The sequence below is a fragment of the Rhinoderma darwinii genome, chromosome 1, assembly GCF_050947455.1.
Source record: "Rhinoderma darwinii isolate aRhiDar2 chromosome 1, aRhiDar2.hap1, whole genome shotgun sequence".
In the NCBI taxonomy this organism is placed as follows: Eukaryota; Metazoa; Chordata; class Amphibia; order Anura; family Rhinodermatidae; genus Rhinoderma; species Rhinoderma darwinii.
The window spans coordinates 572,929,150-572,951,256 of record NC_134687.1 but is presented as its reverse complement, the minus strand read 5'-3'; the positions used below and the strand labels follow the sequence as shown (position 1 = coordinate 572,951,256).

The following is a 22,107-nucleotide window of genomic DNA, read 5'->3' as shown; positions in this document are numbered from 1 at the left end:
ACTGGAAGTGGAGACTAAAAGACAGAACAAACCATTCCAACCAACACCGGTTACCAGACATTTCAAACACTACCACAATCTCAATTTAAAAGAAATATCAGGCTGGGCCATGTGCCACCTTACCACAGGAATTAGAGGTGGTGATATAGACTCCCTCTTACTAAAAGTGGTGAGTAAGTGGATTTATAAAATGAACTCAGTGAGTCCTAGTGGACTCAACGAGTCCTTTAATTTTGGTTGTTTTCTTTAAATACATGGAACACTCAACAGATATATTACCTGCTATAATGAGAAATCCTAGTGGTCACCCCAAAAAAGACAGAATTATTCTGCCTATATATAATGTACTATGCCAGCTATGCCACCTGATATAAATCCGGTTGTTTTTTTCCACAAAGGGGGGAATATTCAATAAAATAAAAACACCCTAAGAAAAATAATGGAAACTCTATGAACTAGCTAAAGAATGACAACCACTTTGTCAACAAATAACCAACAGTGTCATTTATACTACCAATACAGTTCGTACTAAATGGAATATGCTGTGTGGGTCATTAAAAGAAAGATCCCTCACACCGATGTCCGTAATGGTGTATTTTCCTACTACATATGTATGACTTTCTCTTGAAAAATTATGCAAAAATTGCAATAAAAATAGTTTTCAAAAAAATTGATTCAATAAAAATTTAAAAAAAAAACAAAAACTAAAGAATAAAAATACTGATAACGACTGGCATAATTTGAGAAAGCCGCACAACAAGAGAAAGTCAAAAACTACAAGTTACATTAATAAGATACCCTTAGAATCCTTTTACTTATTTAACAATAGGCAAACTATATATATGTAAAACTGAAGTTACTATATGAGATGACAAGACTTAACTGACAAATTATTAATTGTTTTTGCTAAACACATTTAAGTACGGAACATAACCTGTTGGAAATGTCCTGTTACAAATGTAACAAATACTCACACTACTGTATTCTCAACAAGTGATACGTTATAACAAGTTACCTTTTATTTGATTGGCTAAACTTAATGCCAGTCAATTTCTGGCCTATAAAAAGCACCAGAAACAAAACTCTCCCGCCCCCGGAAGAAGCTGACTCTGATAAGCGAAACGTAATGAAGTAATAAAAATTATAAAATAAAAAAACAAACATAATTAAAAATAGTCTGTTGTGCAATAAAAGGAAAAGGGGATATTGCACAATAAATTCCTTCCCTATAACAGTCGGTATCAATAAAAAGAATTGAAGGCGACATTGACAAACCTTGCTCTATTTTCCTCTCTCCCCATACCTACAAATTCTGTGATCTAAATAGGTGGTGTACACCAGAGTAGGAAGGGTCACTATAATTTTAAACTTAAAGGGGTTCTCCAGCCTTGGTTTGCCTTCCCTAATACCCCCTATTAACCTTCTAACCAGTTTCTGTTTGATCTCCATTGTCACTGCTGCTCTTTCTGTTTGTTTACATCCTTGCTTCTGGTCCTGACTTGTAACCCACCATACCCATGATCCCTTGCTGCATCTGAGGAGACCGCTTGCATCTCCCCCCCATCTCCGCTATTTGCATACTGCCACGCCCCTCTATGTTCACGGGTCCTTCCCTGCTCTAATTCCAGGCAGCTCCCTCCCTGCACACGGTCCTACACACTAAGGCCTCATTTACACGAACGTAATATACGCGCATGCGACGCGCGTGCTTTGCACGCATGTCGTACGCACCTATATTAGTCAATGGGGCAGTTTAGACGATGCGTGAATTGCGCTCAGCGCGTGTGCGCAGAAAAAAACTCACGACATGTTCTATAATCGTGCGTTTTTCGCGCACTCACGCACCCATTGAAGTCAATGGGTGCGTGAAAACCACGCATGCCGCACGGAAGCACTTCCGTGCGAACTGCGTGATTCGCGCAAGAGCTGTCAAACTCCTGAATGTAAACAGAAAAGCACCACGTGCTTTTCTGTTTACAAACATCCAAACGGAGTGTCAAATTCGAGATGAGCGCACCGAACTTCACCGGGTTCGGCCAAACTCGTTTTGACCGAAACCGGTAAAAAATGTTCGGGTACGCGACGTCAGGAGACAGTCACTGTCCACGGTGCTGAAAGCGTTAAACTGGTTCAGCACCATGGACAGTGACTTCCGCTCCGAAATTCCATGAACCTGTAAAAAAAAAAAGACGTTCTGACTTACCGATAACTCCGGTCCGACCTCCCGGGATGACAGTTCAGTCCAAGTGACAGCTGCAGCCAATCACAGGCCAAGCACAGGCTGCAGCCAATCACAGGCTGCAGCGGTCTCATGGACTGCGGCGTCATCCTGGGAGGTGGGGCCGGATGACAAGAGAGGGACGCGTCACCAAGGCAACGGCCGGGAGCCCGGACTGGGGGAAGCAGGAAGTTCTTGGTAAGTATGAAAGTCTTTTTTTATTCACAGGTTGGTGTATATTGTGATCGGAACTCACTGTCGAGGGTGCTGAAAGAGTTACTGCCGATCAGTTAGCTCTTTCAGCACCTTGGACAGTGACGGGCGTCGACTAGCCTCATCTCTATGATGGCGGCTGCGCGAAAATCACGCAGCCGCGCATCATACACGGATGACACACGGAGCTGCCAAGTGCCTTTTGCGCGCGCAAAACGCAGCGTTTTTTGCGCGCGCAAAACGCACACGCTCGTGTAAATGAGGCCTAATAATCATTATCCTTTGTGCCTCCATCTATCCCTGATCTAAGTACAGGCACCCATCTCCCTCCCCCGCCCCTTTCATAGCCTGATAAATGCAAGTCTGCCCACTCCACCTATGTCAGACATCTTGGTACACACAATCCAGTCAGCACATTTTTCTCACCTGAAGCTGGATCTGTTCCAAGAGATCCTGTATTAGGCCCTGTTCACACTGAGTTTTTTTGCAGGCAGAAAATTCTGCCGAGGCAGATTTTGATCTGCCTGCACGCCGTTTGCCGCATTTTTCGCATAGTTTTTGCCTGCGGCCATTGAGCGCCGCGGGCAAACACGCAGTGAAAAACACTTTCTCTGCCTCCCATTGATGTCAATGGGGGATCAGAGACGTAAATGCCCGAAAATAGGACATGCCACTTCTTTTTCCCGCGAGCGGTAAAACTGGTAAAAACGCCTCCGCTTCCCATTGAAACCAATAGGAGGCGTTTTCGGACGTTTTTTTGGTGCGTTTTCCAACGCGGTTTCCTCAGTATAGGCCATCAATATCTGATCTGTCAGGGTCTGACACCCGGCACCCACGTCGATCGGCTGTTTTGAAGGGGCCAAAGTGCTCGTACGAGCGCTGCTTACCCTCCATTTCCTTTACTGCTCACATTGTGAATCACGGACATACTTGTAGCGGCGGTTCACAGTATTACAGCCTTCTCCCATTCAAGTGTATACTGTAATACTGTGAACCGCCGCTACAAGTGTGTCCGCAATTCACAGTGTGAGCAGTAAAGGAAATGGAGGGGAAGCAGCGCTCGTACGAACATCACGGCCCCTTCAAAACAGCCGATCTGCAGGGAGACGGGCCACCACCCATCAGATATTGATGGCTTCTCCTGCGGATAGGCCATCAATTTTTGTGGACTGGAAAACCCCTTTGACACCCCAAATATGATTACTTTATGGAAAGTAGTCCCCAAGGTATTAATTTAACGACATATCAAAGATTTGAAAATCTGCCGTGTAAAATGTCTGCACCATGTAAAATCTCATCTACTTGCCGTGTACTCCGTGTGTTACATGGTGACTTTGGCCATGACACAGGTTGTCCGACCAAAGATCGCTATGTCCCATAGCCTACACCGCAAGTAATGAAAGTCAATGTGGTCGCGTTGCGACCTGCAAGTAACTGCAACACGACAGTTTGGATTTCTTGCAACTGTCATGTCGTGGCAACTTGCGCATTGCGACACAACCACATTGACTTTTATTACATGCAATGTAGGCTACGGGACATAGCGATCTTTGGCTGGTCGACCTGTGTCGTACGTGGCCAAAGTCGCCATGTAGCAGATAGACGTATTTATTTATAGAGGACATTTTTATTGAAAAAATAAAGTTTTTGTTTTTTTTTACATTACATTATTCTTCTCCCTCTCTGGGAGAATGCCAGAGAGGGAGAAGATGCAACTGGTGATCTCTGAGACAGCGATCATCTGGCCAGAGACCACTCGGAAGCCCGGTGATACAGCGGTCTCTAGACAGCTGTATCATGGAGCTCCTTACCATCGGCACGTATGTGATCGTTGTGAAAGGCTGTCACAGCGTCCACATAGCTAAGCTCCTTACCGTCGGCGCACAAGCGCTGCTGGGAGGAGCAATGTAATCGCTGTGATATGCTGTCACAGCGATCACATGACCGGAGACCACACTGAATGGTCTCCGGGTGAAAGCTCTGTGATATCAGCTATCTCTAGACAGCTGTATCACAGAGCTCCTCACAGTCGGCACATAAGCGTTGCTGTTAGGAGCAATGTGGTCGTTGTGACAAGTTGTCACAACGATCACATGACCGGAGACCACGCTGAGTGGTCTCCGGTTAAAGTTCCATGATACAGCTGTCTAGAGACAGCTGTATCACGGAGTTAAATGCCGCCGGGGAGCTGCAAACCTGCTAACTCTGCAGGACGTTCTGGAACGGCCCTGCAGAGTAAATTGCGGACCGCCCGGACGTGACTAAACAGATGAGGAAACACGTGGTACAGTTACGTCATTTGTGACGTAACCGTACACTCTGATAACCGGAAACAGGAAGTTAGCTATCTGAGCTAATGGACGGGTCTGCAGAGGAAGTACCAATTTTGGATTAGCAAGTGGTCACGTGACTGAAGATGGGATACGATGCTACATTCATCAGATCCAACGTAAGTATATTGCAAAGTTACTTGTTTTGCATTGTTTAGTTTAACTAAATGTGATTGCTTCCGGAAAACCCCTTTAAAATAAAGAAATAAAATAGGAGGGTCATCCTTTATAACTTTCTTAGTACTAGATCACTTATACATTTATTTTTATTGGCCTTATTTCGTGACTCAATACAATATACAGCAATTGTATGTTGTCCTACTCCTATGCAGGGGAGAAAGGTGTATTATAATTGCTGTACATTTCTGCAGAGACGTGCAAGTAATGAGGTTATATTTTCTGGTTTACATCACAAATGATTAAGTTCGGGTTGTTTAAATAAAGTCCTGTAAGTGCAATGTAGCATTCGGTGAAATGAGGTCTGTTCACATTCAGTAAACCTGAAGTCAATACAAAGAGTAACCCCGAAGGCTGTGATAGAACACACTTTATTACCTATTTTACCAGGAATTACTGCCGCAATAATTACACTATCACAGCCGGCTGATCTGGTAACACGTTTCCTTCTTGATCTAAGCGTCAGGACTGAGTTTTCTATATATATTGTTTAATCATTAAAAACTTGTCTAAGCTTGAATAGTTTTCTTTGCAGGCTGACCAGATTCTCGGAAATATGATTGAAATGTGGGTGGATAGGATGGACAACATTACACAGCCTGAAAGAAGGAAACTCTCTGCTCTTGCTTTAATTTCTTTGCTGCCCACTGTTAACAGGTAAGAGAAGTTTGTTGTATTTTTTTCTGCTACTACATTACAGGGATCTCAAGCACCTTACAAGTCAGGGATCTCAAGCACCTTACATGTCTGGGATCTCAAGCACCTTACAAGTCTCTAGGACTGCATCTTATTGGGGTATGATAAATGTTGTATATATGAGAATACAGTGTTGAGCTGCCATGGAATAGTTGTCCTGATCCCTATGTATAAATCTACTGAGCAGCATTGAGGATTTCGGCAAAGATGGCATTCATTCCACACCTCTCTTATAGAAGCAAGTACAGTATCAAACTTTGGTATAAAGCTCCGTGAATTTTAGGGTCTTTAAAGGGAAACAAGTGTTTCCTATTGTAATTGTTAATTCGGGAGTCATTAAAAATCTCTTAAGGCCCCATTACACGGGCCACTATTCGGCTGAACAAGCGTTCATATGAAAGCTCGTTCCTGATTATTGGCCGGTGTATACAGGGCACCGATTAGCCAACAAACGCTCGTTCGTGTGCTGATCACATCTTTTGTGCCGCATATAAAAAAAATTGGCGGAAGCACATCTCCCTGTGTAAACGGGGGATGTGCTGCTGACAATGGTGCACACTGATGGGGACTGAATGATTGTATTAACAGGTTTAGACAGTATCAGGCCGCGTAAATGAGCCTATTAACGAGTGCTGATCAACTTCTTATATTGTTGATTGGCGCTCGTTATGGGCAGAAATCTGCCATTGGAAACTCACCCTTACTTTAGCTGCACTGACTGATAAACTGTAACCCAAATACTTAATAATAAAGGACACCGCTGACAACTGACTCCTCGCCATCGACATCTCCTCCACATCTGCAAAAAGATTGCATTCAGTAAAGATATATACGTGCCAACAGAGCACCTGGTTCCAGCTGCCAGGAGTGAAATATAGCACCCAGGCGCCAGTGATGGATTGTTTGATAAGTACGGCTCCATTCAAACTTCTTTCAGGCTACACGAAATGATCCCGATGTATACCTCTGTTGTGCCTATAGCGTTCCATTGCTCAGAAGAAGAGAGTCCTTTTGGCATATGCTTGGCCCTTGTACTTGGATTTACCTTTTGTCAACTGCATTGAAAAGTGTAGTCGACTACTCTTATCAATACAACTGTATTCCACAATTAAATATGTATATTGGGATATTTTTTCTGTAACAATGCAGTGGTGTATGAGCTGGGACTCACATTATTGATCTCAACCAACAGCCCCCATAAATCAGTAAAGTCAGATCCCTTTATTGGCGAATCTCTATTTTCAGAAAGTCTTTCTTTTTCTGCGTGGACCTCCACTGCTGTAATATAAATGATATGTCAGATTTTAAGTGTCTTTTGTATGATATTATTTCTTCTTCAATTTCAAAAGTGTCTTAAATGTTGCAGACAATTATTTATAGCAGTATGTTAGGTTACAGATGATATGCATTATAAACATTTGGAAATCTAGAACATGCAATATCTCCAATTTTGTCTTTTTTGGCATTTATAAATACACTGTGGTCAAACTGTGGTCAAACTGTTGTGCCAACTTATTTACCCACAATGCACTAAAGATGATCAAACCATATGGTATCCTTTCATAACCTTTAGCCATCTGGCATTGTTGTACAACTTTTCCATTCTTGTGTTCTGTACTTTCCATTGCCAAAATGTTACCCAATGTTTGCATGCGTCTTATGACTAACATACATTCAATTATATACAGTATAAGCTAATTTATCTTGTTTCTGCCTCATATTTTATATATCCATATTGTGCGCTATACATTAGTTGATAAAGAATTCCCAACTGTGTCAGAATTTCTCTGCATTTAATGGAGGAAATTGGTCATATCATAGTCCTGTTCACAGCTGTTGGGCTCTTTTCATTGCATCTGTGTAGGTAAATGCCATTAGCCTGGTGTCCAGGGCAGAGTTGAGACTGGTGCTGCTGTAGAGGATTGCATAGGCAACAAATGTTTCCGTTCAGTCCCAGCAAGCAACAATCTTAAAAATGGGCGGAACAAAAAGTATATTAAAAAGTTGCATACTTTCTCATGAACTGTATGACCCTTTTAATGTTTTAGATTTTTGCTCTCCTTCTAGCATTGTTTCTCAATACACTTAGGCCCCCTCACAGTACATTTCGAGTGTAGAAGGACCCTTACTTTACAGTTGTAGGTTGATGAGGTCACCTATGAGTTTACTATACAATGATGTCACTGTAGGCAAATACTGGCCTGGCCTTGCAACCGGTCAGCATAAGGCTTCATTCGCCTTCATGATTGGAGTTGTAATAGGGAAAACATAGAGGTACATGGGCTATACAGGCTTTTTTCTCTTGGATTCCTTATGAATTTTGGCATTTTACATCAGATGAAGTATGCATGGAGCTGTTCTCCCCTAGAAGCATTGTTTCTAGAGTAGAATAACCCTTTAAAATGGCGCTACACGGAGCAGCATACATTGGCATATGGAGCTGCAGGGACTCCACGTGCCGCCCTAAAGCCTCCTGTACATGAAGGTGCCGTGTACATAACGCCATATTCTGGTTTCTTAGAAAATTGTACATAGTATTCCATTATGTAGCTCATTGCAGTCCCCCCTAGATATTTACCGTCATGTGTAAAGTTTACTTATTCCATCCATCACCTTCTCAGAATATATTAACAAAATGGTATTTTAGCTTCCATCTAACTCCTTTCAGTTTGAGTCTTAGTGACTGTGGAAGAACAGAATAATGAAGGCTTAGCTGTAGTATGTCTGTTGTGGATAGCTCGCTGCAGCCACATTCAGCACTGCTGGCGGGACAGCCGGAGAAAACAATAGGTCCGGCAATATCATAAACTGCTCATGTGCAGAGGGATGTTTTGGGGGGGGGGGGATTTATAGGGCAACATCACAGGTGAGCATAGCTGAAAAAACTGTAAAGGTTTTTGTATTATTTGGATTTATTGCTGCAAACGCTACTCAAAACCTAAGCTAGTCAGTCAAACAAATGTACTTGGGTGTAACTTAGCACTAGCAAAACAATTTTAGGGTCCTGAAAAACTCCTTAATAAATAATCACATTAGAAAACTCCAATATTTGCCAGTTTCGATTCATTGGGATTTTCTTTTTATGGAGGGGGGATGTTCTCTTTATGGAGGGGGTGATAGAAACCCGTCATGTATGTGCCAAAGTAAGAGCATTTCCCGCTCTGACGGACCCAGCCTCATTTGAATGGGGGACATGCAATTTTACGCTTTCTCTGCAGTTGCTGCTCCAATAGTTGGACCCATGGCGGTCAGTCATTTACCAGGACGCCTGTTATTAATCTTTAACATTAATGACACAGGACATATTCCTGAATGAACCTCTTATGGAGCACTCCTTCTTACAGCGATTATTAATTTATTCTATAGCACCATCTTGCTCTAGTAAACTGGTTTTACAGACCATCCCATCGCTCATTCGATACACAGTGTTATCTATACAATAGAGGACGCAGTAATTCTACTTTCTACTAATTGCCGGAAGAGCAGTGATGTGACAGAACTGCAGACTTTGTGACAAATGTCATAGTGAAGGGCTGTTTGTAGTTACAGTATAGAAATAAATGTCCCACAGAATTATTTTCGTGCCTTTTAAGGCGTCGTTCACATTTGTGTCGGATGCTTCTGCGTCATAGATCCGGTTATATATAAAAATAAATGGGGGTCAATAGTGGGCGAAAATATTATTCTATTACAGAACTGAAAAACATACAATCCCTGTTTATCTTGTGATTGGCTAAAAAGTATTACATGATGAGCTTTCTATCTAAATTGACTACTTCAATCATAATTTACATTGGCAACAGGAAAAACACAATTGACAAAGTGTAAAGGGTAACCCCTAGCAATTAATAGAGAGGGCCTGTAGACCCCACTAATTTTATTTTATAGAATGTGGTCACATGTTTTCTTTTAGGCCAAAAATACTTCCGGTACTATAGGGTTAAACTTCATTCACATCTGCATCTTAGGCTCCGTTAGGGGCCTCCGTCGCAGATCTGGTAGGGTTTACAAGAGATTACCAGAGACTGCTGCGCTATTGTGTCCGGTAAAATCACGGACACCCTGACGAAATGCCGATGAAACCCATTAAAGTCACTTGGTTCCTTCAGCCACAGGCGGTGTCCGTTGTGCAATGGAACCATTGGTTCCGTAATTCCCTTGTTCTGCTCCTCTGACGGAGATGAACAACGGAACACACCGACGCAGATGGGAATGAAGCCTTAAACAGATATTTTTTAAACTAGGTTTGACTAAATTCAGTTTTTATTCTAAATCGTTATCCCCATCAAGCAAGACCAAAGATTTCACATTTATTTTTATTTTGGTAGGCACTTCCTTCTGTGTGATCTGCCAAGAGGAGTTAGAGGAGGGAAGCGACAACTGCTCTGAGCCCATTTCTGATGCTGACACTTGGTAGTATTGATGAGTAGCTTATTTGAATTCGCTCCATTAATGCTTTATACTATACACTTGGACTAAATGGCAAAAACTCTAATAGTTTCCAATCCTGTATTTAAATATTGTCCATATATAGGTGGAGTTATGGGCAAAATTACATAGTCGGACAATAAATATGTCTTTTAATCACATTTATTTCAATATCTTATTTGCTGATTACTTAAGTATTGGCTGCTTCTTAGCTCTGCTACATCCGTGAAAAGTTTTGATCAGTGACAGCGACTACATTGTCTAGAAAAGTAACTACAAGTTAAAAAATATATATATGATCACCAGGTAAACTGCCTCAGATATACTATATTCTATAGCTAAGATCCTTGAGATCTGCTTTAAAGTGGTTGTTTAAGGGGAGACCTAATATTTCTATGATATGCCAGAAATGTCCGATCACTAGAACAAAATGACAGCGGCGCTAGGAAAGCACAGCGCCACTTTGTGTTCTATTGGCTCGGCTCGGCATTATGGTTAATAGCTGACTATTCAACCTCCAGAGAAAACTATTGGACCTAACAGGCGATGAAGTGGCACGACGCTTTCCTAGCACCACTACCAGTTCATTCTAGCAATCTGCAGGGGTCACAGCATTCATGCATGCCAATCGAGCATTAATCACATATCCTAGTGATCCGCATCCCATGTCTATCCTTAGACCACGCCATTAAAGGTTCAGACAATTCACTTTTTATTTTTTTCATTTTTATTTGTGTTGATCTTCGCTTTGCGGTTATTTTAGGTTATTATTCAGATTTACTTAGAGTTTGTCAGAGGAATGTTCTGTTCTATGGCACAAGTAGCAAAACCTCCCTCTCAATTTGCTTTTTACTTGTTCAAAATACAATGGTCCTACGGGTATTTGGACTAAGCGCTGGTTTGCAAATCCATTTTTTGTTATTAATGGCTTTGCAAGCGGTGGGAAGCCGACAAGTTCTTTGGCACTTTGAGTGACTCGAGTGTCAATTATTCTAAAGGATAACAGTGTTAAATTCCATTTTTCTGTCTTGTAATGGAAAACTTAAATATACAGCGTAACATCAAATCATCTTTTTTACAGCCAACATTTTCCACCTCGTGTTAACCTGAACAGACTAGTTTTTGTTGTTGTGTTTTTTTTTCCCTTTTGGAAGATACTGCATAGTGAGAAATTGTTCTGCCCAGTGGTTTCCATCAGAACGCTGTAGTTCCTTCTATAATATATTAGATTCCACCAGCTACAGTGTTTAAGGGCCTTATCATGAATTACCTGCTGCTATCATCTAAGCATTTATATTTATTGTTATATATTATTTTTAAGATTTTCATTTCCTTTTCTTTGCAGTTTGTTGGTTGTCATATGTATACGAATCTGTATATGAAGGAAACCTATTTGTAATAATTGAAAATTACATTTTAAAGGGGTCTTCCCATCTTTGGAATTATAACATATCCACAGGGTATGCCATAAATGCCTTATCGGTGTTGGTTCCACCCCTTGGACCCTCACCTATTGGTAGAACCGTGGTCCTGCAATTCCCGTTCACTTAATCAAAGTGTGCACTCCTAATTCAAGTCTATGGGGGTTACAGAAAAAGCTGAGTACTGATTTCAGTGGGAAAGTGCCCACCGATGACCTCTTTAGTTCTGCATGTGCCTCTCCCACCTCTGGGATTCTCACCTATCAGGCATTTATGTCATTCTCTTCATAAGTGTCATAAATGCCCAAGTGGGGAAGGCCATATTTACAGAAGGTGAATTTCTTGTGGATTTTCCATGCAGGTTCTGCACCGAAAATCTGCAACCAATTGCAGTACAACGGATGTAAGTGCGCTTTTATAAAACTTCCTTCAAAATCTGTGGCATGTTGATGATTTTCAAAACCTAAACCTTTTCTAGTTTGCTCCAAATTCCCCATGGAAATGCAGTGGGTTTCACCTATTGTATTGGTATGGGTGAAATGTCTGGTAGAATCCCTATGATTATCTTGCAGGGTTTGATGCACATTTAGAACAGATTTTTCCGCATTAAATATACAATGTCTTACTGCGGCCCATGCAGTGAGTTATGGCTGTGTGGAGGGAAGCAGGAAAAGGAGGAAATATGGCGCTCCGTAAAAGAGCTCCAACCATTATAAAGATATGTTATGATAGAATATTATATTATTGCATTATTATTATATCCCCTATTATATGTTGCTATCACTTCAGTGCATCTATCAACTTCAACTACCGGGTTTTTAAAGGAGAATACAAACTCCTCAACGCAGTAGTGCAGTTGGGATTGGGGTCCACTGTTGTAGCAATCCATGGGGGTCCCAGCAGTTAGACTCCTGTGAATAGTTGATAAATGTTTTGCACTGGAGTCATTTACTGGTGCATAGATAGTGAATTATTGATTCATATCAATACCAAATTTGTTCATTTTACCGTTTGTTTCTTTTAGTACTTCTGGGAGCAGTGATATAGATTTTGGTGCAGTATATCCAAAGGCTGAAAACCCATTGTCAACACTGCCCTTAACTGGCACAGGACCTGGCACCGTTTAGCCATTTTTAGCATGCGTTCGTTAAATGGCTACAATGTTTTTATTTGTTGGGCTAGCAACGTGCGTTTGCATTTTATTTTTTTTATCAATGCAGGTTTCTTTTAATATCATTTTTATGCACATTATTTTTGCATTTTTAGAATATAATTTCATAAAAAAATATGCCTTTCTAGCTAAGTTTTTTTTATGGTAATATATTATTATCCTAGAATATACTTTTTATTTGTAATTCATTGCCTACAGTAAATTTTATATATTACATGTTTATTTTAGGGTTATTGGGTCAGGGCTAACGTTATGACAACGATTGGGCGTGGAAAGCGTATTTTTTGTGTAATTTTTATTTTTGTGTTGTTATGGCCTATCCCTCAAACGTCAGAAAAGACCTCTGGGGGGCTTTATTATTTAATTATTATTTTTTTTACACTAATCTTATCCACTGTCAGTGGGGCTGCACATGAAGGGAAATCAGCCCTCCTTTAGTGACTGTTGTCATATTGTCAATTTTTTGTTATTATTGTTATGTTTTCACAACCATTAACCCCTTAGCGCACCAGGACGCACCGGTACGTCCTGCATTGAAGTGCTTTAAGGCACAGGGACGTACCGGCGCGTCCTGGCTAAAAACTGTCACCCTGTCAAAGGACAAGGTGACAGAACTGTGCCGTCAACTGTTTATGACAGTTGACCGGCACAGTAAGACGGCAGGGGACCATTCACAGCGGTCTCCTGCCGGCGATCGCTGTGATTGGTCAGTCAAAGCAGACTGACCAATCACAGCTCCATGACATGTGTATGTGATGGCGCTGGCTCAGAAGCTGAGCCAGCGCTATCACCGCCGGGAATCAGCTGTCCGACGCCCCTCTGCAACGGCCAGGACCGGAGCTAGGCTCTGATCCGGCCGATTAACCCCTTCGATGCATCGATCAACGTGATCGATGCATCGAAGTCTCTTGTAGCCTGTCGGCAACCACGATGGTTGCCACGGGCGCGGGTGTCAGCTGTTTGTCACAGCTGACATCGTGCTCTAACGGCCAGGACCGGAGCAAGGCTCCGATCCGGCCGATTAACCCCTTAGATGCAGCTATCTCTGCATCTAAGTGATTAGATCGTACCCTATGGTTGCTAATGACAACCATCGGCACCCGCGGGTGTTCCGATGGTTGCTATAGCAACCATAGCCTAACAATCGCTTCCTAGTACGGAAGCCTATTAGGCCCCGCCGGGAGGCGAAGCCTAATAGGCTTGCTGTCAGTGAATAGCTAGGCTCCGATCCGGCCGATTAACCCCTTCGATGCATCGATCAACGTGATCGATGCATCAAAGTGTCTTGTAGCCTGTCGGCAACCACGATGGTTGCCACGGGCGCGGGTGTCAGCTGTTTGTCACAGCTGACTTCGTGCTCTAACGGCCAGGACCGGAGCAAGGCTCCGATTGGGCCGATTAACCCCTTAGATGCAGCTATCGCTGCATCTAAGTGATTAGATTGTACCCTATGGTTGCTAATGACAACCATCCGCACCCGCGGGTGTCCCGATGGTTGCTATGGCAACCATAGCCTAACAATCGCTTCCTAGTACGGAAGCCTATTAGGCCCCGCCGGGAGGCGAAGCCTAATAGGCTTGCTGTCAGTGAATAGCTGACAGCTCTAATACACTACACTATGTAGGTAGTGCAGTGTATTAGAATAGCGATCAGGGCTTCATGCCTTCAAGTTCCCTAGTGGGACAAAAAAAAAAGTTAAAACAAGTTAATAAAAATGTTGTAAAAAAGTAAAAAAAAATAAGTTTCATGTTAAAAAACACTATAACAGCCTTTTTTCCTATAATAAGTCTTTTATTATAGGAAAAACCAAAAACCATAAAAAAAAGTACACATATGTGGTATCCCCGTGTCTATAAAAATATCACGCTATTTTACCCGTACGGTGAACACCGTAAAAATTTTTAATAAAAAACTATTCCAGAATCGCTGTTTGTTAGTCGCTACCCCTCACAAAACAGAATGAAAAAAGGGATCTAAAAGTTGCATGTACCCCAAAATTATACCATTAAAAAACGCAGCCCGTCCCGCAAAAAACAAGCCCCACCGTCCCACCGCTTTTTTGACGGAAAAATAAAAAAAGTTATGGCTCTCAGAATATGGTGACACCAAAAATAAATTATTTGAAACAAAAGGGTTTTTATCGTGCAGACGCTTCAAAGCATAAGAAAAACTATATACATATGGTATCACCGTAATCGTACCGACCCGCAGAATAACGTAAAATTGTCATTCATAGCGCATGGCGAACACCGTAAAAAAAGAAATAATAAAAAACATCAGAATTGCAGGTTTTTGGTCACCTTGCTTGCCAAAAAAATGAAATACAAAGTGATCAAAAAATCGCATGTACCCCAAAATGGTACCAATGAAATCTACAGATTGTCCCGCAACAAATAAGCCCTCACACGGCTCCGGTGGAGAAAAAATAAAGACGTTTTGGCTCTCAGAATTTGGCGATGCAAAATGTGCAAAGTGTCCAAAAGCGGATAAGATCGGGCGCCATTTATCAGTGTGACACCGGCCACATATCTGTGGATAATTATTTATTTACCCCATTATTATACTCTCTTATTATACCCCTGATGTTCTCCGCACAGCTTACATATGCCCCCACATCATAACTGAAATACCAGCAAAACCCCAAACAAAACAACTAGCGAGCAAAATCCACGCTCCAAAAGCCAAATGGTGCGCCCTGCAGCGTGCCCAAGCAGCAGTGTACGTCCACATATATGGCATCGCCATACCCGGGAGAACCCGCTTAACAGTTTGAGGTATTTGTCTTCAGTGGCACAAAATATTGTGCACTAAAATGGCACATACCTGTGGAAATTTGCAATTTTCACTTTGCACCATCCACTGAGCATTTATTTCTAATAGAAAAAAAAAAGCCTGTGTGGTCAAAATGCCTTGAGGGGTGCAGTTTCCAAAATGGGGGTCACTACTTGGGGGTTTGTTTTACTATTTGACCTCAGAGCCCTGCCGTTGTGGGCTAATGCTGCGAAAATCACCAAAATAGGTCTCACATGCGCCTTTCACTCCTAAGCCCTGCCATATGTCCAGGCAAATGATAAATGGCTTGAGGGGTGTAGTTTACAAAATGGGGTCACTTCTCATGGTTTTACACTCTACTCTGGTACCTAAGAACGCTCTGCAAATGCGACATGACGCCCATACACCAGTCCAGCAAAATCTGTGCTCTAAAAGCCACATGGCACTCCTTCCATTTTGAGCTCTGCCATGTGCCCAAACAGCAGTTTAGGGCCACACATGGCGTATTGCCGTACTAGGGAGAAATTGGGTAACAAATTATGTGTCGTTTTTTCTCCTATTACCCCTTGTGGGAAAAAAATTGGGTGCAAAACTACGTATTTTTGGGGAAAAAAATAATTTTTCATTTTCACTGCCTCATTCTAATACAATCTATGAAACACCTGTGGGATCAAAATGCTCAGTACACCCCTAGATGATTACCCTGAGGGGTAAAGTTTCCAAAATGGAGTCACTTCTCAGGGGTTTCTACTGTACGGGTACCTCAGGGCTCTGCAAATGCGACATGGCGCCCAAAAAACAATCAACCAAAATCTACAAGCCAAGTAGCATTTCTGCCATTCTGAGCCCTGCGGTGTATCCAAGCAGCAGTTTATAACCACATATGGGGTATTGCCGTACTCGGGAGAAATTGCTTTACAATTGTTGGGGCGCTTTTTCTCCTTTATTCCTTGTGAAAATGAAAACAATTCAACATTTTAGTGGAAAGAATGTAGATTTTCATTTTCACTGCATAATCCCAATAATTCAGCAACAAAAACTGTGGGGTCATAATGCCCACTATACCGCTAGATAAATTCCACGAGGGGTATAGTTTCCCAAATGGGGTCACTTTTGCCGGGTTTGCACTATTTTGGCCCCTCAGTGGCTTTGCAAATGTGACATGGGTCCGCAAACCATTCCAGCAAAACGTGAGCTCCAAAAGTCAAATGGCGCTCCGTCCTTTCTAACTTCCGCCATCAGCAGTTTATTACCACATATGGGGTATTGCTGTGCTCAGAAGAGTTTGCTTTACAAATATTGGGGTGTTTTTTCTCCTTTATCTGTTGTAAGAATGAAAAAATCTGAGCTAAAACGACATTTTATTAGAAAAAAATTTAGATTTTCAATTTCACGGCATAATTCCCATAAATTCAGCAAAACCCGTGTAGGGTCAAAATGCACACTATACCCCTAGAAAAATTCCTTGAGGGGTGTAGTTTCCAAAATGGGGTCACTTTTGGGGAGTTTCCACTGTTATGGTCCCTCCAGGGCTTTGCAAACACGACATGGCACCGAAAACCAATGCAGCAAAATCTGCGCTCCAAAATCCAAATGGCCCTTGTTCCCTTCTGAGCCCTGCCGTGGGTCCAAACAGCAGTTTATTACCACATATGGAGTATTGCCTTAATCGGGAGACATTGCTTTACAAATGTTGGGGTGCTTTTTCTCCTTTATGCCTTGTAAAATCTTAAACATCGTATGTTTTTTCAGAAAAAAAGTAGATTTTCATTTTCACAGACCAGTTCCAATACATTTAGCAAAAAACCTGTGGGCTAAAAATGACAACTATACCTCTTAAAAAATTCCTTGAGGGGTGTAGTTTCCAAAATGGGGTCACTTTTGGGGGGTTTCCACTGTTTTGGCACACAAGACCTCTTCAAACCTGACATGGTGCCTAAAATATATTCTAATAAAATAGAGGCCCCAAAATCCACCAGGTGCTCCTTTGCTTCTGAGGCCGGTATTTCAGTCCATTACCGCACTAGGTCCACATGTGGGATATTTCTAAAAATTGCAGAATCTGGGCAATAAATATTGAGTTGCATTTCTCTGGTAAAACCTTCTGTGTTACAGAAAAAACTGTATTACAAATGAATTTCGTAAGAAAAAATTGAAATTTGTAAATTTCACCTCTACTTTGCTTTATTTCCTGTGAAATGCCTTAAGGGTTAAAATAATTTCTGAATGTGGTTTTGAATACTTTGAGGGGTGCAGTTTTTAAAATGGGGTGTTTTATAGGGGGTTTCTAATATATAAGGCCCTCAAAGCCACTTCAGAACTGAACTGGTCCCTGAAAAAATAGCCTTTTGAAATTTTCTTGAAAATGCGAGAAATTGCAGCTAAAGTTCTAAGCCTTGTGAGGTCATAGAAAAATAAAAGCACGAAACATAAAGTAGACATATGGGAAATGTTAACTAGTAAATATTTTGTGCGGTATTATGATCTGTTTTACAAGCAGATACATTACAATTTAGAAAAATGCAGATTTTTGCAAATTTTCTCTAAATTTTGGTGTTTTTTACAAATAAATATTGAATTTAACGACTAAATTTTTTCAGTATCATAAAGTACAACATGTCACGAGAAAACAATCTCAGAATCGCTTGGATAGGCAAAAGCATTCTGGAGTTATTACCACATAAAGTGACACATGTCAGATTTGCAAAAATCGGCTGTGTCCACAAGGCCAAAATAGGCTGTGTCCTTAAGGGGTTAAAGGAGTTTACCCATAATCAATTTTTGTCACCTATCCACAGCATAGGTGATAAATATCTGATCAGTGGTTAACCGACCGCTGGGACCCCCACCAATCCCGAGAACCGGCTTTCCTGGCCGTCCCTGTGCGCCCCATATGAATGGAGCGGTACTGCGCATGCTCAGCCACTGTTCCATAAATATTGATTATGGGAAAAACCCTTTAAGCTTTATGGTACATAGCGACAGCAATGCGTTTTTGCTTTTCTTTTGCATTCATTAATGCTTGTGCGTGTTTTTGATGGTGGGACAAGTTGATATAGATCTGAAAGGGATAGAGGAAATAGATTTTAAGCATTAAAATGCTTTAACATATATATTATCCTGACTTGCTGTAAATCATTTTCCTTTTAAAGTTCACAAATGAAAATCAATGTATCTCTTTCAAGTACAGGTATTTTTAAGACTTGTTACTGAAGGTCACATGTTTTATTCAATATGAAAAAGTCATATTTTAATTGCACAAGATAGATGCCAGGTAGAAGCCATTGAAAACCTCATCTTTCACTTTCCTGAAATGCTGAAGATTAGCATTTTCCCTGCATGCACCGTTCCATTCCAATGAGCATAGCCCCGACCCCGAGATAAGTTCACAGGCATCACTTCACTAGTAGGTACAACAGATATTTCCCAAACATAAATGAGCTGTAGTATCTGTTCTGGAGATGAGTTTTTCCATTTAAAACATCTTTTCATTTATTTGTACAAATTTCGTGAGTATTATTTTTTTAGATTTGCAATTTGTATGTCTTACCATATAATTATACCTGTTTTATAACTTAATGTTCACTGTTTCTGATGTAAAAAGAACATATAGGAGGGGGAGTATGCGTTCATAGCATTCAGGGTGAATGTGGCCATTCTTAAAGTGACTCTCCCGGCGCCTGCATACTATGTCTTGTTTGCCTCAGTCGGTACGTGGCATTTACCGGATAATCGTAATTTTTTTTTTCTTCTTTGTGTGATTTAGTTGTCTTTAGTTTATAATCTTTCTTCTTTTGATGTAATCAAAATCACTTCTCAATGCACTGTCTTCCTGGTAAACAGCAGCCAATCTGAGGAGAGATGGAGCAGAGCTCTGAGCCAATAATGAGAGAGATGGTGGATTTCAGACTACCTCAGACTCCCTGCCTCTGAGCAGTCGTCACCGATCACAGCTCTGCCCGTATGAAGTGTAGCTAAAAAGCAGCCAAACGACAAACACTAAGGAAAATAAATAGCAGGTAAACATTACTATTTTTGGTAATCTTGGTAAATCACATACACGAGATTGACAGACATGGTGAGAGCAGAAATAGACTATATATAATTGTGTATAGACTGGGTGACTAAAAACGGTACTCATTAGCCCCCAAAATGTCTGACCATGATTCTAGTTGCCGGCCTCCAGTTACAGAAGTAATGGCTGCTTTGCAGCACAAACTTCTCCTCTAACAAGAGAACAACTGTGTAGACTGAGCATGTATGCCTTCTTATTACTAGTCAGTGCGTCACCATATATTTCTTGTTAAGTGAGCAGATCCCAACAGAGTAAAACCGGAAAATCCTTTCTAAGGTTAAATGCAGCCAAATAGGAGAGAACCATTAATCCGTTTCTGTAAGGAATCTCATGCACAGAGCTGTGTGCAGAAGGCTGTTTGGAGACGCATGTAACCCATGTGTCTATGTACTATGGAGATCTAGGCACTCTGTGTGCCGCTATATGGTGATCCTTGCGGGACTGTATTCCGGGGTTATTCTCTACTAGAATCAATGCTTCTAGGGAAGAATACCTCTGTAATACGGGGTCTGATGGTGCATGCTTCTTTTAGTTTTTGTTTTGTATCTATATAAAATTGGCGTATGGAGGTATAGTATGGCCCTATAGAAATCTATGGGTGCCATGTTGCAGCTCCATATAACTTTGGCTAAATAGAGCCATAAGACTGGGTTCCCAGGTAGCGTGAACGCTGCAGAATTTCTGCAATGGAATTCTGTATGGAAATTCTGCAGCATTTACAATAGCAGAAAAGTGGTTGAGATTTGAATAAATCTCATCGACGTGCTGCAGAAAAAATCTGCTGAGAAAATGTTCAGAAATTGACCTGCGATGCATTGTTTTTAAATCTGCAGCATGTCAATTTATGCTGCGGAATCAATTCACTTTTGCTGCGCATTTTCCCTATTGAATTCAATGGGGAGTTAAAACCCGCAGCAATTTTTGAGGAAGCAGCGCTGCAATTCGACTGCAAAAATCGCAAATTTGGAAGAAAACAAAACTTTTTTTTTGTTTAAATGTAATAAAATAATCTATGCTTACACCCTGGCGTTGTCATAGCGACGTCTCCTTTTCTTCCTAGCTGTTTTCCATTCAGCCCAGCCTGCTGGAATAATATTTCATCCCAGGTGACTGCTGCAGCCAATCACAGGCTGCAGTGGTCACATGGGCAGCAGAATCATCACAGAAGCCCAGGCTGCACGGAGAACTGGTGCAGTTTTTCACCTGGAAATTATCTGCGGGTTCTGCAGGTCGGATGCGCTGAGTACTATTACACATCATATTCTATGTGTGGGAACATATCCTAATACAGCTGCATGCAGGAGCTCTCTGTTTTTTTATTTGGGTGGAGATACAGGAACAAGGACACAAATAAAATATTCCTTCATCAAAAGGGAAAAAAAGACTGCATTGATCAAAAAAAGTTCAAAAGCAGATTGTGTCAATAGGAGTCATTTATTTCTATTGTGTCTAATTTCAGGCAATTTACTATAATTACAGGCTTTGTACGTTGTATTACCACTTAAAAACACAGCTGAATATATTTAATCTTTGTGCTTCCAGAACAATTCTGAATGTGATCAATTTATTTATTGTCGTGAACTTGAGGTATATTTTATACACTGCATAAATCACGCTGGATGGCCACTCTCGATGATCTCGTAAATATTCATAGTCGGAATTATATTCACTTTAATCTAATAGAAGCTGGCGGGTATAGACAAGATGCAGGTGGCTTTGAAAAATGAATATTGATGCAGCAGTTTCAGGCTACTACGTGCACCTGTACCAGGCCAATATGTTTTCAGGAGTTTCTTGCTTGTTTGAATGGTTATCCCGTTTGCTGCCAGGAACCACTTCTAAAATATTTAGGCTTAATTCACATTGGCGCTGGGTTCTGTTTCGTTGGTTAGACTCTGTTCACATTACATTTCAGCCTACTGTCGGAAGGTATACGTCAAGAGGATTTCCGAAGTATACCTCAGAAGGAAGGCTGCCACATATGCTACTGTATATGGCATACATCAGGTCAATAGGACCCTATGGATACATTCGGTGCATGTGTCATGAGCTTTATTGTTACATTTTGTATATGGCATACACCATGTCAATGGGACCCTATAGATATGTTCGGTGTATGCGTTGAAGGCTTTCTTGCTGCATTTTGAATATGGCATACACCAGGTCAAGGGGACCCTACGGATACATTTAGCTTATTTGTCGTGAGCTTTCCCATTGCATATTGCAAACGTTGATCAAATGAAATGATCACAGCCTTATACTTCTTGCACTTGTTAAAAAAAAAAGTTTCTGATTGGGTTTTATTATTTATAAATCAATAGACAATTGCAGAAAATAAAAATTTACATAAAAGCTAACAAAGGCACGTTGGGTGCTCTCAGTAGTCAGGAGCAAGCTTACACTATGTATGGGCATATAGAGACCAATCAAGTAAAAAACCTGTAGATTTCCTATGATTGTGCTAAAAAAAAAAAATACGGCAAAAAGATTTGCTATTCCAGAGTGTTAGAAAGTTCATTGCCAACCCCTGTGGAAGCTGTAACATTGGCCATATTAATTGTGCCACAGATTTCCCAGGAATATATTTCTATTTAAAATTATAGAGA

The 22,107-nt window shown here is 41.1% G+C and overlaps 1 protein-coding gene across 2 annotated transcripts in view; it reads left to right on the top strand.

Moving 5' to 3' along the window:
- The window catches only part of IPO11 (importin 11), a 511,812-nt gene that overhangs the window by 338,567 nt on the left and 151,138 nt on the right, over window positions 1-22,107 (top strand). The window contains exons 27-28 of one of the 2 annotated variants that reach the window (XM_075839226.1): window positions 5,474-5,595; window positions 19,270-19,439. In XM_075839226.1, the coding sequence (XP_075695341.1) occupies window positions 5,474-5,595; window positions 19,270-19,312 (165 nt within the window). In that variant the 3' untranslated portion in view covers window positions 19,313-19,439. Of the gene's footprint in view, window positions 1-5,473; window positions 5,596-19,269; window positions 19,440-22,107 lie in introns of those variants that run through there. The other variant, XM_075839216.1, reaches the window with a different exon arrangement.